This window comes from Nematostella vectensis, chromosome 1 (assembly GCF_932526225.1).
Source record: "Nematostella vectensis chromosome 1, jaNemVect1.1, whole genome shotgun sequence".
NCBI lineage: Eukaryota > Metazoa > Cnidaria > Anthozoa > Actiniaria > Edwardsiidae > Nematostella > Nematostella vectensis.
Window position 1 is genome coordinate 5,206,403 of NC_064034.1, and position 17,847 is coordinate 5,224,249.

At 38.3% G+C, this 17,847-nt stretch overlaps 1 protein-coding gene and 1 long non-coding RNA gene across 2 annotated transcripts; both read left to right on the plus strand.

Moving 5' to 3' along the window:
- Positions 1 to 1,097: 1,097 nt before the first annotated feature.
- Positions 1,098 to 14,910, plus strand: LOC5510681 (UDP-GlcNAc:betaGal beta-1,3-N-acetylglucosaminyltransferase 7). Its single transcript, XM_048730751.1, has 2 exons — positions 1,098 to 1,197; positions 12,841 to 14,910. The coding sequence occupies exons 1-2, from the start codon at positions 1,152 to 1,154 to the stop codon at positions 13,776 to 13,778; spliced, it is 984 nt and encodes a 327-aa protein (XP_048586708.1). The 5' UTR covers positions 1,098 to 1,151; the 3' UTR covers positions 13,779 to 14,910.
- LOC125568429 lies at positions 8,795 to 10,260 on the plus strand. The gene is made up of 2 exons (XR_007312359.1): positions 8,795 to 9,071; positions 9,591 to 10,260. It is a non-coding gene; the product is annotated as an uncharacterized LOC125568429 (long non-coding RNA).
- Positions 14,911 to 17,847: the final 2,937 nt, after the last annotated feature.

The window sequence follows — 17,847 nt, forward strand, 5'->3', positions numbered from 1 at the left end:
GCATCGTCTCTGAAAAATAAATGAACGGTTTGATTCGCTGACAAGTTGATGTGTTTAGTTTTCAAGTTGAAGCCGCGGGCGTTGAGGATGTAATAATGTAATGCCATAGAGCGATTCTTTACGCCCTCACACTCAAAACTCTCACCGACTATAAATGATAGCTCTGATTCTTAATTTTTTAATATTCTTAATCTGTTCGAACATGTTTTGAGAGACCGCGGATATTTTTCTTTCAGAGTTACTGCAAAAAGTGCTTATGTTCCGTTTAACCATTAAAGATTGATGATAAAGCTCATTCCCGATCTTCCGTAATCTACAAGCACTTCAAATGCCTACAAGGGCATATTTAACATTTGATCAAGTGCACCAGGCCTAATCAAAAGCCTGCTCAGATCATCCAGGCAAATGGGACGTGGTGCGACCAGGGCTCGTTTGAGGCGCAGTGTGTAATGTTTATTAAGTAAACTTAGAAGTGCTATCCGCTCGTGATAAGTACGTCCAACCCACACTAATACTCGCTTTCGGGTAAACACGGAAGTATAATCCATCCGTGATATAAGAAGGCCCAACCCACGCTTATAACCATTTTGACCATATAAACATTTCTGTATCTATCCCTCTGAGAATTTTCTTCAAAAAAAGTTCGAATATTGACCTCAATTAACCATTGTTTCGCCAAAACAAATAATTTATTTTCCCTAAAACATCTATTACAAAGAAATCCATAATTTTTACTAACAACGTGGTTGTTGATGTGACGGCATATCACTTCTCACTATTCCCTTTCAATTGCTTTTTTTATCTAAAATTCAACTAAAAAACGTCCATGGAATAGAGTATGTCATCTTTCAACCATTCTAACCCCAGAAGTAAATCGCGCTATAAGCGCCAATTCCCTCCACTTCAGGGTAAAATCATTGCGCAATTTAAAATGCAATATCCAAATGACGAATTTCTTTGTTAAAGAGAATCACCCTCGGGTCATTAACAGCGGTAGGGACTGATACGTGAGCTGGCTTAAAAAAGGCGTGGTCCGATTTCAGTGTGGCGGTCTGACGCTGATTTCCTTGTAATCTCAGCTCGAAGGGAGCCGATACTCAGTGGGGAATAGTTTTAATGATTTTACTAGAAGAGGATTTCGGCTAGAAGCCATGGTGACACAGTGGAAAGAAACAACGACGACAAAACTTGTAAACGGTAAGGATGATTAATGTATAAGATGAAGGAACATGGTTCCACTTAAAAAATGAAAACTAAATTTCTAGTTTTCATCATCACTTTTCTATTATGCTTTTTCAGTAAGACACGCGCACAAATCTTATATTTTGTGGTGTAAGCGTGGTAACAGAATTGCATTTTGCAGACTATACTTATCTAGACTTATGTAGATGAAGGGACTATAGGGGGAAATGCACGAGCTCACAGCCTTGGACTGGGTGGTCGAGGGTTTGAACGTGACAAATGACTGGACTCGTGCATTAGAAAATGGTAGATCAAGGTTTGAATGAAACAAAAATTAATAAAGAAAGAGTTCACAGCTATGATGGCCGTAGATCATGGGATATAACCAATAACATGGGTTGAGAAAATGATTCATTCAACATAAAATGTCATAACCGTCTCGTGGTGCTGCCATCTGCAAACCGCACCTCTCTACAAAAATCACAACCCAACTCTTGTTGGGACAAATATGCTATTTTATCCCTTCACGCTACTAACATACAACATCTGTGTGGAGTAAGGAGTAACTATTATACGGTAAAAGCAAATATGAAAAACGTTCATATAGATATTTTTACGACATTTGAAATTATTATCCGTGTAGTACAATATAGCACCTGATAACGGTCCCTTTTTGCTCGACCCACGAGTACACAGAAGCACGAGACACCGTGACTAAATAACAAACTTGATGCGGGTCCGGCTTGAAAACTCCACTAAAAGTACGGTTACGTGTCCCATGAAAACAGATCTAGGCCTATAGGTACAACATTTGTAGAGTAACGAGAATCCTTGCATTTTTTACCGATTGTAATTTTGTCATTCAGCATACCCCGGTAAGGTGAAGGGATTGAACTTGCAAAGACTTTGGGATGTGGCATACTATGTGCTTTTTGTTTAAGGATGGCGAAAAATATTGCCCACATATAGTGACATTGAATGATACGTTTCTCATAATTCTTGCATTGCGACAGAGTCAGTTAATATAGTTAATGAATCTTCCAGACAGACTTGTAGATGGCGTTTTTTTATTTATTTTCATAATTACGCGTGGAAAGAGGTCTGAATGGATACGAAAATGAATTATACATACTTTAGTTCCTTAAAAAGGAGACAAATACTGTATAAGCCTCCCCCAATATGACGTCAACAGAAAGTCAAGGTTCAAACAATCAAATCAACTGTGAAGTAAAAAAATAGCGCATTGTTTCTATCGGTGAATAATAATGACTGACACAAGACTATACACAACATAGAAAATATATGCATTAAGAAATACATTCTTTACTTATCTTACCTTTCATTCAGACCAGAGTGAAGTTAGTTCCTTATTCGCAGTTCCTTTTTCGTCTGTTTCCTTATTCGCTCAGTTCCTTATTCAAATCCGGGGGGGTACTTACATGATACCTTTTAATTCGAGTTGAAACAGTATTTAGGCATAACAGTTTATTCAGAACAAGTCCAAGAGCATTTTCCGTCGGGTAAATTTGGATGCTTTAACGTGCTCGCTGCTAAGCGGAGCTGTGAACATGAGACTCTATCTGCTACAAAAGGTCAAATTACGCTATGCGTGCAATCGCTTTCACAAATGAATCTAGCAAAAGAGAGGAAATCAACCTCTCATCTGATAAATGTATTTATATCTTGGGCTTTCTTTCCAAACGCATTAATATATTTAGAGGAAAAATATTCACGCTTTACGTGACTACGTACGCGTGTAGAAGGAATTTGACCTTGCTAACAAAACCACAATTTGACAGATAGTGCTTGTTGTCAATTAACACCTTGGCTACTACATAAGGCTCTGACAAAACAAATAGATTAGTGCAGTGACACGAATAGGCAACTGCTCCTTATTCAAGTTAGTTTTCGCGAATAAGGAAATGGAATCTCCCAACGTCCGATTTCGTTTTACGACTTTATCCAAATAACGAATAGACTATGAAGAGGGTTGTCAGTGTTTGCTCATCATTTCTCAATAAAGGAAAGGAAATATCATAACGCCCGATTTCGCTTTAACGACTCCTTTCGAAAGAGTTCTCGAAAAAGGAAATGGTATTTCATAACTCCCTATCTCGTTTTAACTACTTATCCGAATAAGGAATAGACTTAAAAGAGGGTTTTTTATGTTTTCTAAACATTTCTCGAATAAGTAAATGGAATCTCCCAACGTCCTATTTCGTTTTACTACTTATCCGAATAAGGAATAGACTAAAGAGAGGGTTCTTTAGTACTTTCTAAACATTTCTCGAATAAGGAAATGGTATTTCATAACGCCTGATTTCGTTTTAACTACTGTTTCGGCATAAATCTATTACATAAGTGACAAGTGACAGTTTCGTTAATATCGATTTCAACCACGTGATTATAACCATTGTAAATCAGTCAGATCAACAGTAACCGAGATCGGAACTCTGAAATACAGCTAACCAGTACGATTACAAAACCTACAGCTAACCAGGACTTTGAGAATCAGAAAACACGATCGGATACGCCATTGAAGTAAGTTAATTTGTGAGTTTGAATAACTGTAAATAAGCTTTGATTCCATGCAATCAATGTAAATCAAATAACTTTCATTCATTCTAGATCGAATAAATATATATTTACACATCGTTGGATTGTTATACGGTTTGTGGCGAAATCCTCACGGGAACCTAACGCAACAACTACCTATCCCAATAAGGAATAGACTAAAAACTGGATTGTCAGTGTTTGCTCATCATTTCTCAATAAAGGAAATGGAATTTCATAACGCCTGATTTCGCTTAAACGACGCCTTTCAAAAGAGTTCTCGAAAAAGGAAATGGTATTTCATAACTCCCGATCTCGTTTTAACTTACTTATCCGAATAAGGAATAAACTCAAAAAGAAGATTGTCAGTGTTTTTTCAACATCTCTTGAAAAAGGAAATGGCATTACATAACGCCTGATTTCGTTTTTACTACTTTTTTTTACCGAAAAAGGAATGGAGTAAAAAGAAGATTGTTAGCGTGTTTTTTTTTTCAACATCTTTTGAATAAGGAGATGGTATTTTATAACGACCGATTTCGTTTTTACGAATTATAGGAATCGAACGAATTTCTCGAATAAGGAAATAGAATTAGCTTTAACGACGCGAATTATAAGACCGAATGACTAGAAGGGCATGGTTGTCCCCCAAATAATGTCCCTTTAACCGTGTTCCCTTCAAAATTTTTTACCATGTTACGGCTTGTTTGGGTTTCCTAACATTTCTTGTATTGTGCACCCCCCACCCGCAATTTTGTGCTTATTCGGATAAGTCGTAAAACGAAATAGGACGTTGGGAGATTCCATTTATTTATTCGAGAAATGTTTAGAAAACATAAAAAACCCTCTTTTTAGTCTATTCCTTATTCGGATAAGTAGGTAAAACGAAATCAGGCGTTATGAAATACCATTTCCTTTTTCGAGAAATGTTTAGAAAGTACTAAAGAACCCTCTCTTTAGTCTATTCCTTATTCGGATAAGTCGTAAAACGAAAACGGAAGTTGGGAGATTCCATTTATTTATTCGAGAAATGTTGAAAACATAAAAAACCCTCTTTTTAGTCTATTCCTTATTCGGATAAGTAGTTAAAACGAGATAGGGAGTTATGAAATACCATTTCCTTTTTCGAGAACTCTTTTGAAAGGAGTCGTTAAAGCGAAATCGGGCGTTATGATATTTCCTTTCCTTTATTGAGAAATGATGAGCAAACACTGACAACCCTCTTCATAGTCTATTCCTTATTCGGATAAAGTCGTAAAACGAAATCGGACGTTGGGAGATTCCATTTCCTTATTCGCGAAAACTAACTTGAATAAGGAGCAGTTGCCTATTCGTGTAACTGCACTAATCTATTTGTTTTGTCAGAGCCATATCTAGTAGCATTGACAACAAGCACTATCTGTCAAATTGTGGTTTTGTTAGCAAGGTCAAATTCCTTCTACACGCGTACGTAGTCACGTAAAGCGTGAATATTTTTCCTCTAAATATATTAATGCGTTTGGAAAGAAAGCCCAAGATATAAATACATTTATCAGATGAGAGGTAGATTTCCTCTCTTTTGCTAGATTCATTTGTGAAAGCGATTGCACGCATAGCGTAATTTGACCTTTTGTAGCAGATAGAGTCTCATGTTCACAGCTCCGCTTAGCAGCGAGCACGTTAAAGCATCCAAATTTACCCGACGGAAAATGCTCTTGGGCTTGTTCTGAATAAACTGTTATGCCTAAATACTGTTTCAACTCGAATTAAAAGGTATCATGTAAGTACCCCCCCCGGATTTGAATAAGGAACTGAGCGAATAAGGAAACAACCAAAGTGAAGTTAGTTCCTTATTCGCAGTTCCTTTTTCGTCTGTTTCCTTATTCGCTCATTTCCTTATTCAAATCCGGGGGGGGTACTTACATGATACCTTTTAATTCGAGTTGAAACAGTATTTAGACATAACAGTTTATTCAGAACAAGTCCAACAGCATTTTCGTCGGGTAAATTTCGATGCTTTAACGTGCTCGCTGCTAAGCGGAGCTGTGAACATGAGACTCTATCTGCTACAAAAGGTCAAATTACGAAATGCGTGCAATCGCTTTCACAAATGAATCTAGCAAAAGAGAGGAAATCTACCTCTCATCTGATAAATGTATTTATATCTTGGGCTTTCTTTCCAAACGCATTAATATATTTAGAGGAAAAATATTCACGCTTTACGTGACTACGTACGCGTGTAGAAGGAATTTGACCTTGCTAACAAAACCACAATTTGACAGATAGTGCTTGTTGTCAATTAACACCTTGGCTACTACATAAGGCTCTGACAAAACAAATAGATTAGTGCAGTGACACGAATAGGGGACTGCTCCTTATTCAAGTTAGTTTTCGCGAATAAGGAAATGGAATCTCCCAACGTCCGATTTCGTTTTACGACTTTATCCGAATAAGGAATAGACTATGAAGAGGATTGTCAGTGTTTGCTCATCATTTCTCAATAAAGGAAAGGAAATTTCATAACTCCCTATTTCATTTTAACTACTCCTTTCGAAAGACCATTTCCTTATTCGAGAAATGTTTAGAAAATATAAAAAAACCGCTTTTTAGTCTATTCCTTATTCGGATAAGTAGTTAAAACTAGATCGGGAGTTATGGAATACCATTTCCTTTTTCGAGAACTCTTTCGAAAGGAGTAGTTAAAGCGAAATCGGGAGTTATGAAATTTCCTTTCCTTTATTGAGAAATGATGAGCAAACACTGACAACCCTCTCTTTAGTCTATTGCTTATTCGGATAAGTAGGTAAAACGAAATCAGGCGTTATGAAATACCATTTCCTTATTCGAGAAATGTTTAGAATATACTAAAGAACCCTCTCTTTAGTCTATTGCTTATTCGGATAAGTAGGTAAAACGAAATCAGGCGTTATGAAATACCATTTCCTTATTCGAGAAATGTTAATAAAATACTAAAGAACCCTCTCTTTAGTCTATTGCTTATTCGGATAAGTAGGAAAAACGAAATCAGGCGTTATGAAATACCATTTCCTTATTCGAGAAATGTTTAGAAAATATAAAAAACCCGCTTTTTAGTCTATTCCTTATTCGGATAAGTAGTTAAAACTAGATCGGGAGTTATGGAATACCATTTCCTTTTTCGAGAACTCTTACGAAAGGAGTAGTTAAAACGAAATCAGGCGTTATGAAATACCATTTCCTTATTCGAGAAATGTTAAGAAAATACTAAAGAACCCTCTCTTTAGTCTATTGCTTATTCGGATAAGTAGGTAAAACGAAATCAGGCGTTATGAAATACCATTTCCTTATTCGAGAAATGTTTAAAAAACACTAACGACCCTCTTTTTAGTCTATTCCTTATTAGGATAAGTAGTTAAAACGAGATAGGGAGTTATGAAATACCATTTCCTTTTTCGAGAACTCTTTCGAAAGGAGTAGTTAAAGCGAAATCGGGAGTTATGAAATTTCCTTTCCTTTATTGAGAAATGATGAGCAAACACTGACAATCCTCTTCATAGTTTATTCCTTATTCGGATAAGTAGTTAAAACGAAATCAGGCGTTATGAAATACCATTTCCTTATTCGAGAAATGTTTAGAAAGTACTAAAGAACCCTCTCTTTAGTCTATTCCTTATTCGGATAAGTAGGTAAAACGAAATCAGGCGTTATGAAATACCATTTCCTTTTTCGAGAAATGTTTAAAAAACACTGACAACCCTCTTCATAGTCTATTCCTTATTCGGATAAAGTCGTAAAACGAAATCGGACGTTGGGAGATTCCATTTCCTTATTCGCGAAAACTAACTTGAATAAGGAGCAGTCCCCTATTCGTGTCACTGCACTAGTCTATTTGTTTTGTCAGAGCCTTATGTAGTAGCCAAGGTGTTAATTGACAACAAGCACTATCTGTCAAATTGTGGTTTTGTTAGCAAGGTCAAATTCCTTCTACACGCGTACGTAGTCACGTAAAGCGTGAATATTTTTCCTCTAAATATATTAATGCGTTTGGAAAGAAAGCCCAAGATATAAATACATTTATCAGATGAGAGGTAGATTTCCTCTCTTTTGCTAGATTCATTTGTGAAAGCGATTGCACGCATTTCGTAATTTGACCTTTTGTAGCAGATAGAGTCTCATGTTCACAGCTCCGCTTAGCAGCGAGCACGTTAAAGCATCGAAATTTACCCGACGAAAATGCTGTTGGACTTGTTCTGAATAAACTGTTATGCCTAAATACTGTTTCAACTCGAATTAAAAGGTATCATGTAAGTACCCCCCCGGATTTGAATAAGGAAATGAGCGAATAAGGAAACAGACGAAAAAGGAACTGCGAATAAGGAACTAACTTCACTCTGGTTAAGGAAACAGACGAAAAAGGAACTGCGAATAAGGAACTAACTTCACTCTGGTTTCATTCAGACACTAAATATATTACTGCCTACCTGCCTTGTCCTCTCTACTTCTTCTTTAGTTCAGCAACATATTACCGTTGACAGTACATATAAGAGGCGACCATTATGCAAAGTCAAGTCACCATTTATATATTTGCCAACCTGTTCTGTATACTCCCCTAGTTCTCCTAGCTAGAAAGGCTGGCTTGTGGAGATCTAGAAATCTATCTTCTGTGCGTTCAGTCTATGAAGCTCCATTGCTTCTGGTTTTAACCAAGCTTGATCTTCTTGGCCAAGCTGTGAAAAAAAGGACTGGATGAAAAAAATGCATATTGTTATTTTACTATTTAAAATAACAATTTACGGATTTTAAGGGAAAATAAACAAACTTTTACAACTTAACTTTTTTTCTTCTTTCAGTGTATCATTTTTCTGTATATATTTAACTATTTGAGCAAATAAAAAATGGGGGTAACTGACTTCGTTTTTCTGTCAAAGCGATTTTAATGGGGAACTGCAAGGACTCGTATTTAGATGTAAAAACAAAAAAATACGCTTACTGTAGGTGTTTTCGCGCGGTTATAATTCGTTTTCGAGAAATTCGACGTTTCGCCGCCATCTTGGATGTTTTGCTCGTCAGCGCATAAACTGTCAGCGGTCGCTTTTGTGACGTACTGTATGAACAAATTGGCGTGGTCTAAGTTGCCCTTTGAGATTACCGCTGAAGTGGCAGCCATTTGTTTTCGTCTCACTCCACGTTGCATCAAACAACCTCACGTTGAATCATTCAAGCTCAAAACTATGCAAGAGCAAGCATATCACAACCAAACCACAATGGATCTGAGGAATCGGTGTACATGTGCGTAAAAACTTTGTCGTGCTGCTAATGAAGTTATTAGCCTTAAAATGGGTAAAATAAGCTTTTACTTGAAAATGAATAAGAAGATTCAGGTATAACATTTTCCTTGTCTTACATTCTACATTTCGAGTACTTTGCTTTGAAGTCAATTGTGTAACATAACATCCGAAATTGCATCCTTCATACGCTAGGCTACTATGAGAATTTATTTAGAAACTTCAGGTTTTCATTCTTCTTTATTTTGCGAAATATCTTTAGTAATGCTACTGTAATAGCTTTGACTGGCTATGGTTTTAATTTGTATTTTATAATATGAATGGCGTTTTCTTTAAAATAGTTCATATATCATTTATTGTTAACTATACATTATATATTATTTAAAATTTATACTGCAAGGATGCTGTAATGTTTTTCAGTCAATAAAGTACAACCATCATTTTATTGGCTACTTTTTACACAATTATTTGAACTCATGGATGCCTACTATAGTGTTTCAATATAGCATCTTGATTGTCTGCTGGTATTTGGACTTTTCATAATATGAAAGTCCTGTAAGTTATAATAAATACATTCCTTTTTTTATAAGAACCTTATAATATTTTTTTTATTAGAGTGATGCTCTAAAAATGAAGAATCAAGCTAGTGACTTAAAATACTATTGTACAAACAGTCCATTTTATTTGTTCATTTTGGTGGCAGTCACAATCTGATGTGCTGCTTATCATTTTCTGGAATGTGGTTCATGACTGCATTCCCCACCTCTGGATGATAAAAGTCCAATCAAATGTTACCAGTATATGAGAATGTTTGAATGCAAGGATTACACTGATGAAGAACCTAAAAAGAATAACTTCATGCTTCATACCTGTACCACAATAAAAGGTTGTGCAGCTGTGCTATATATGTGATTCTACATTCATTTTGACTATGTGGAATATACTGACTTGTTTCAATCAAATTGCAAATATCTGAATCTAGGGTTATGGGTCAGTGTTAGACTTTTACTTGAACACAGTCAATATCAGTCATTAATAGATTGGGCAAAAAGACCAACCCTTTTAGTTTTCTATGGACAGAATCATGTGGGCACCACACACTGCCAATATCTGAGCTAGTTTTTATATGATTTTGTATAGTGTTCCCCATTGCCTGTAGCCTGGAGTGTGTCAATGAGGGGGAGGTGGTTGTTGGATTGGGGCTGCAATTCCTTGGAAATGCACTAATGCTCAGCAGAAATCTTATATTCATTCTTTTGTTGAACCAATAAATGGCGGAAATAGAGAGGAGTTGTCTTGTTTTATTTTATATGAACATTTATTAGCTTATTGCTTAGTGCTACCTACTATGTGAACACAGTAAAAGCTCTGCTAATTAGGGGCTAAAATCACCAAGTGCCAAAAGCTAGAGACAGATTTTGAAATAAAACCCCTATTTCTATCATTCTAAACCCCCCTCTTTCCATTTTCCTTTAAGACCCCTCTTCTAGCCGAAGAACAAAATGTCCTGGGGGCTGACTAGTGAGGCTTACTAGGGGAGTTTTGATGCTGTTATGGTGATTCCAAATTTGTTATAGTTGTTCATATTTTACCAAGATGGTGAACATCATACCATGCACGATCTCTACTGCATGATTACTTGAAATGCAATGAAAAAAGGGGTTGCTTTTTACAATAATTTTACCGTAAATATAAGCCTGTTTTTATGATTTGGCGCTTTAATTCCAGTAAGCATGTTAATCATGGTCTCTTGTAGTGTTTGGTATTTAAGAACTATTCCGCAACAATGATGACTGATTATTTCATTTTACCAACACTCTCCCAGACTATGAAATATTTTCAAGAGATTGGAGCCATTTGAGAAAAGAGGAGTTGCTTTTGATTCTGCACACATAGCCCACATATAAACTGTGTTGTGCTTGCTATACCCAGATATATTTTTTTGTCTTATCATTGGGTAGCATGTAACTTATTCTGTTATCCTTTAGGTTTTTGGTTGTATTTAGCTTGCAGTAAGAAGATGTGAGTTTTCAGAGAGAATTGAGAGAAGTTTGGTCAAGTAACCGAGGGAGACGAAAGTAGTTCTGCGTTTCGCGAGCGGACCGGTGCCACTTTTATGCTACCAGAAGACTGTTTTGCGGTGGATTTCTTCCTGATACTGTTTCCAGAAGAACTGATTCAACATATAGTTTTTGAAACAAATAGATATGCCCGCCAGTGCCAACAAACGAAGCCCGAGAGATCGATAGCGATAGCGCTATATCGAACATTATCACTGATATCTGATATTGAGATTAGGATATTATCATTGTTTTCCTCTAATTATATGCTATTAGATAGTGGTTAGACCCCTTTCCTCTCCTCTCCTCATCCCTCGATATTGCGATATTATCGGAGATTATCTTATTTAATCTACTAGTCGTCTATTTAGAACCAGCGTGAAGCTGGTTCCTTATTCGCAGTTCCTTTTTCGTCTGTTGCCTTATTCGCTCAGTTCCTTATTCAAATCTGGGGGGTACTTACATGATACATTTTAATTCGAGTTGAAACAGTATTTAGGCATTACAGTTTTTTTCAGAACAAGTCCAACAGCATTTTTGTCGGGTAATTCTGGTTGCTTTCACGTGCTTTGCTGCTAAACGGAGTTGTGAACATGAGACTCTATATGCTACAAAAGGTCAAATTGTATCACAGATCCTTCCTTTCTTCTGCTGGACTCCTCGATATTGTGATATTATCGGAGATTATCTTATTAGAATCTACTAGATATCTATTTAGATACCCTCCTTTCTTCTGCTGGACCCCTCGATATCGTGATATTATCTGAGATTATCTTATTATCATCTACTAGATGTCTATTTAGATACCCTCCTTCTGCTGGACCTTCGATATTGTGATATTATCGGAGATTTTCTTATTATCATCTACTAGATGTCTATTTAGATACCCTCCTTCTGCTGGACCTTCGATATTGTGATATTATCGGAGATTTTCTTATTATCATCTACTAGATGTCTATTTAGATACCCTCCTTTCTTCTGCTGGACTCCTCGATATTGTGATATTATCGGAGATTTTCTTATTATCATCTACTAGATGTCTATTTAGATACCCTCCTTTCTTCTGCTGGACTCCTCGATATTGTGATATTATCGGAGATTATCTTATTATTATCTACTAGATGTCTATTTAGATACCCTCCTTTCTTCTGCTGGACTCCTCGATATTGTGATATTATCGGAGATTTTCTTATTATCATCTACTAGATGTCTATTTAGATACCCTCCTTTCTTCTGCTGGACTCTTCGATATTGTGATATTATCGGAGATTATCTTATTATCATCTACTAGATGTCTATTTAGATACCCTCCTTCCATCTGCTCTACTCCTCGATATTGTGATATTATTGGAGATTATCTTATTATCATCTACTAGAAGTCTATTTAGATACCTTGGATGCGGGAAACACCCCGGGGACTACGTGCAACTATAATTTCTTAAAAGTTTAATTAATAACTTCCAGTTTATAATATATTTGCATCATTTCTACTCGGGTGACTAGAATTTCCCACTGATCGGACCTATCCGCCTCCGCCAAGGGTGTCAGCGATGTTCCCAGATGAGTTCAATAGTGTCCCATGATGCCTCATTCCACTGTAAGTTAGCTGAGTGTTGCTGCTGCGTCACTATCTCGTTCCTAGAGCCCACGTACCTTTAGACCAGCTGCAAATTCACGCATGCGCAGAAACTAACCACGTGACCTCGGGGAAGTACGCTATTGAATCTACATATCCCGCGAAACCCCGCGAGAAAAAGAGGAAGAGAACGACTCTTTAAGATTTCGGTGTTTCCATTTTGTTTCAGGTCCCGTTCTGATGAAACGCAAGCTTTACCAACTTCTGTGCGGAGCACGGCCAAGACTTGTTATTCTGTTCGCACTGTTTACTGGACTTGTATACTTTAGTCTTCTGAACACCATAACTGTCAAAGAACTTACTTTGGGACACAAAGATGATAGACACAGGACGAAACTGATCTCCAGTAAGACCTGCCACTCTAAAGTAAATCTACTGATCCTAGTATCGAGCTATGTTGGCAACGCTGCCAGGAGGAAAGAAATCCGCTTTACCTGGGGTACGGATTTTTTGCCATCACTCCGATGGAGAACAGTGTTCCTCATAGGCGCTAACGATAACCAAGAAGAGATGAGACTGATGGCAGCTGAGGATAGACTCTACGGTGACCTGATTACGAGTGAGTACAGGGAGGGTTTTTTTAATATGAGCTATAAAGTAGCAATGGGTTTTGAGTGGGCGATGCGCTACTGCCCGTTTGATTTCATGCTCAAGTCGGACGATGATGTGTTCGTGAACCCGTACGCGATGCTACAGTACTTAGCCAAGTCAGCTCCACGAAGTAACCTCTACATGGGGAATCTCATGATTAACAGCCCTGTTCTCCGTTCCGGTCGTTACGCTGTGTCGGGACAAGAGCTAAGCAAGACGTATTTTGAACCGTATTGTAGTGGCGGCGGCATACTGATGTCTTCAGATGTGGTCAGAAAATTCATGGAGTTTTACGATGTACAGGCGCCGCTTAAAATAGACGATGCCTACTTGGGTGAGCTTGCTAAGAAAGCGGGAGTCCCTGTGAAGGAAAATGGCAACTTCCGTATGTACGAGGACAGCTGCGTCTTCCGTAATTGGACCTTAGTTCAGCATCCTGCAAAGGGCGATTGCCTTCAGAAACTGTATAAAGGGTTGCAAGACGTGCTGTCCACATACGATCTGTACAGTATATAGCAGGCAAAAGTCAGCAGAGTAATAATTACCAAGGAATTAAAATAAGATCTGACTTTTCCCAAGCAATTAGAGACGATCTATTCTACGGACTATGGTAGGCAAAACTCAAAATATTTTTTCTAGCAATAACATGTAGAGTTTTACCAAACACATACGATCGCAGTAACATATGCGTTTTCTATGGTCTTAATTAGCAGTCAAAAATCTGTATTACACCAATCATTTTTATTCATCCTAGAAAGAAATTATTTTTTTCAATTATGAAAAGTTGGAGTCTATCTATAGCGGGTTTGGCATGGTAAAATAAAATAAATGGAAAAAAGAGTGTGATGAAACCTAATTAGCGTAACACAAATCACGACTATGATAACTACAAATAAATCTCAAACGCTTCGAATTGCGAAGTCCTTTATGTCATAGGCACTTGTTTAAAAGCTAGCTCTAACGTAAACTCCATTTCTTTTTAATCATTTGGCATTACAAAATTCGCTAATAGATGGCTTGTTTTTTTCGAAAAGTGTTTCGAAATTTGTTTCAATTATAGGCTTTTGTTTTCAATACCGTGTGGCCAAGTGTCGCCACATCTTACCAAGAATAAATTTCGAAACTTTTGTTTGATTGAAACAGGGGGCCCTCTTATTGATGCAGAGGTGACAATCACTATACAAAACATCATTATTAGAAAGCATTGGAGCAAAACTTTGTCTGAAAGATAAACCTTTGTTTGTTATATCTAAGAATTTAAGAGTTTCATAAACATATTTATTTGTGTAATTATGACACATCTGTTTTGGGGTTTACTATTGAAGCCTTATTTTCTCGTTAAATTTCAATTAGGGTGATGAAAGTGTTAAGTACTTCACACTCGCCCGCTACCGATGAAATTGCATAAAAGCAAACGTATTCTAATTTTTATTATAATAACGGTGCTCTTAAATGAACGTTTTGTGTGTGACGTCGACCAGGCAGAGAAAGGAATTGGCAGAATTTTACCCCCCCCCCCCAAAAAAAAGGAGAGTTTGTGCTTCTCATCAGTGTTATAACATAGCACTTAGGCAAAGAGTAAAAGTTATACATATATTTAAAGGTGGTATTTTATGGCAGAAATAAATGTTGATTCTTCTCAGCACAACACAGGGGCCAAGACAAATTGTGGATATACCTGAAATATCACAGGTATCCCAGTTAACCCTTTCCGCAAGGCTCACTTTTATTTAAAAGACTTTTTTTATTCTGGTTACAGGTACTGGTTACAGCAGCAGAAAAAAGTTCATAGCTGTCAACAATTATTGTGCACGATTAGTGAAAAGTGATAATTTCTTTCTCCCAAAGCGTTTTGTTTGTATAGATTAATTTTTGGCAATAATTAGATGCGTGAATAGAGGTTGTTCAAATAAAGAACAAAAGAAGGGTTTTTTCCCGGCTCGATTACATGGAAATAAAAGTTTTCCATAATTAAAAGTATTTGAAGCAATATCTTCCTCCTTTTTATCACAAAAGTACAAGGATAGAACGCTGCTGCAGCTAAGATATAGTTCTCTGTATTTGTTTTGACCTAGGACTACTCCGCAGATACGTGATCCATCACTCTGGGTGTAAGTAAAATGGCAAAGCGCACATTTGAATCGACTTTCACATTCACACTTAAGTAGAATTAATTCAGCAAAGAAATACCGGCAATCTGGGAGTAAACTCGCAAAGCTGAGAGTGGGAGGACATTTGACTCGATACCCCCATTCATACCGACTTGTCTTGACTTCATGTTAAAAGCATAGCTGAAGCACAGCTAAAGATTCGCGCACACGGGTGGCGTGGTACCCTTCCCTTAGTCCAGACCTGGGACTCTCTTTGCGCTCGACATTCTGGCTCGCGTGAGAATGTTGAGCGCAAACCTTTCCTCAGTTAGCTCTTTTAGAACAGGTATCCTGGCTGCCTGGGTCTGACTTACTTGCACAATCGAGGGTCTGTGCGGTCCGAAGCAAGCAAGTGACGGAACCTCTTGGAGCAGTTCTGGCCGGCAACCAGGTACTGATCGCTACACGGGATGTGCGCGCGGAGTCTTGCGGGCGGGCGGGAGAGCTGGTCCAGCTCCACGTCCGTGCAGTAGAACTGTGCACTCCCCATGACCTCAAGCATTAGTAAGGCGAGCTGTCCCGAAAGCAAGTGAGCAGCGTGTGATTGTAGCACTGCTCCACGTGGGTCTGGTATAATGAGCTGTGAGATATGAACAGTGGTCAGAGAACATGTCTCTCGATAAATATTCTAGTCAGGCAGGATATCGTGCGTGCGTTACGATTTCCAAGTCAAGAGCAAGTGTGTGATTCTTTACGTAATGACAGACATCATTCTATCATTGCTAGAAAGCGATGATACGTTTGGTTTGGTAATTGGAAGAGATTGATATATATATATATATATATATATTTTATCTTATTTCACCCAGGCCCTTACCCAGGATTTTCTTGGGGGGGGGGGGGTGGTGTGTGGCTGTGGAATCCGAAAAAATGAACCTTATTTTTCCGGACTTTAAAAGCACACTAGCATACACACATTGGCACCAGTCGGGCCAAGACGGGACGCTAGCAGAGTCTATTACCCGTGCAGTTCGGCAACCATGGACAGCCGTTTCGTCCTTAGGACTCGTCAGCATGGCATAGCCGGTTTGCCTTAGTAAACTTCATGTGTGTATGCTAGTGTGCTTCTAAAGTCCACATTTATGTATACATACTCGCAAGGATAGTTTGGCTATCCGACGGAGTTTTAGACTAGCAAAGGTCGCATGCGTGATCCGCACAATTGCCATCACTCTAGCCCGGTCGCAGCTCTAGATCCCACATGGATCTGAGCTGTGGTTTAAAGCACTTCGTTCGAGTCGAAGTCGCCCTGCAGTTTTTTTTGCCGATGAAGTTTAACTGAGGCAAACCGCCTATACCATGCTGACGAGTCCTAATAAGGACGAAACAGCTGTCCATGGTTGCCGAACTGCACGGGTAATAGACTGTGCTAGCGTCCCGTCTTGGCCCGACTGGTGCCAATGTGTGTATGCTAGTGTGCTTCTAAAGTCCTTATTTTTCCGGAGGGGGGGGGGGGGGGGTGAGTTCTCTGATAAAAACCATCCCCGAAAGAACAAAGATGGGGTTTTTAAGCCTTTGCAGTATCTCCACGGGACGTTTATTGTCGGATTTGGTTTCATACCAGAGTGATCTAGCTTATGCTTTTTTAGTTTTGTCTACAAATAGCAACGTCTATTGAGACTACATTTTGACCTGTAGAAGGTAGCGCCAGGCAGCACAAGGCAACCTCGCAGGCCCTCCTATAACACTCCTCCCCATCACGCCCCCTTACTCCTTTCCATCCAATGGTACGTCTACCTTCATTATGTTGTATAATAATCCATCCAATTGTACGTCTACCTTTATTCTGTTGTATAATCCTCATAGCCCCTGTCCCCCTTTCCTTTTCTCCCCCCTACAAGGGTAGGCTTCCTTTCCCTCCCCTCCCAGGCTAAGTTCTCACCTGCAGTTTGCTGTGTGATCAGAAGCTAGCGCCTGAAAGAACGTATCTTCGCAGCCGAGTGCTCGAGTGAGAAAGTACGTCTCGTTACATCGACCAAACTGGGTGGCAGTGCATTTGGAAGCAGCTGACAGGAGATAATCAGACTAATCTTATCCATGTTAAAACTGACGTCAAGTCAACCAAGATTGAGTAAAAGAGGGGTGTGTATATTAGGATAACTTTGGCGTGTGCAGAAAACATGTGATGTGGCAACGTGCATGGATGACGTGCATATTCCCGTGCCAACGTGTTACTCGTGTCGATGCATTATTCCCCTCTTAAACATCTTTTTCATGATTGAAAATAATTCACGCTAAAACATGACATCGAACCAATTTAGATTTCAAAACGAGATGTATAAGAAAGTCTAGTACAATGTCAAATAAAATAACATGTCGCTTGGAATGGCGCGCTTTTTCCTGAGAATGTATCATTCCCTTTCAAACTCCTTTTTGTATGGTTTTGTTATTATTTCTGTTATATATTACCGTTAATACCCTTAAAGGTACTTCAA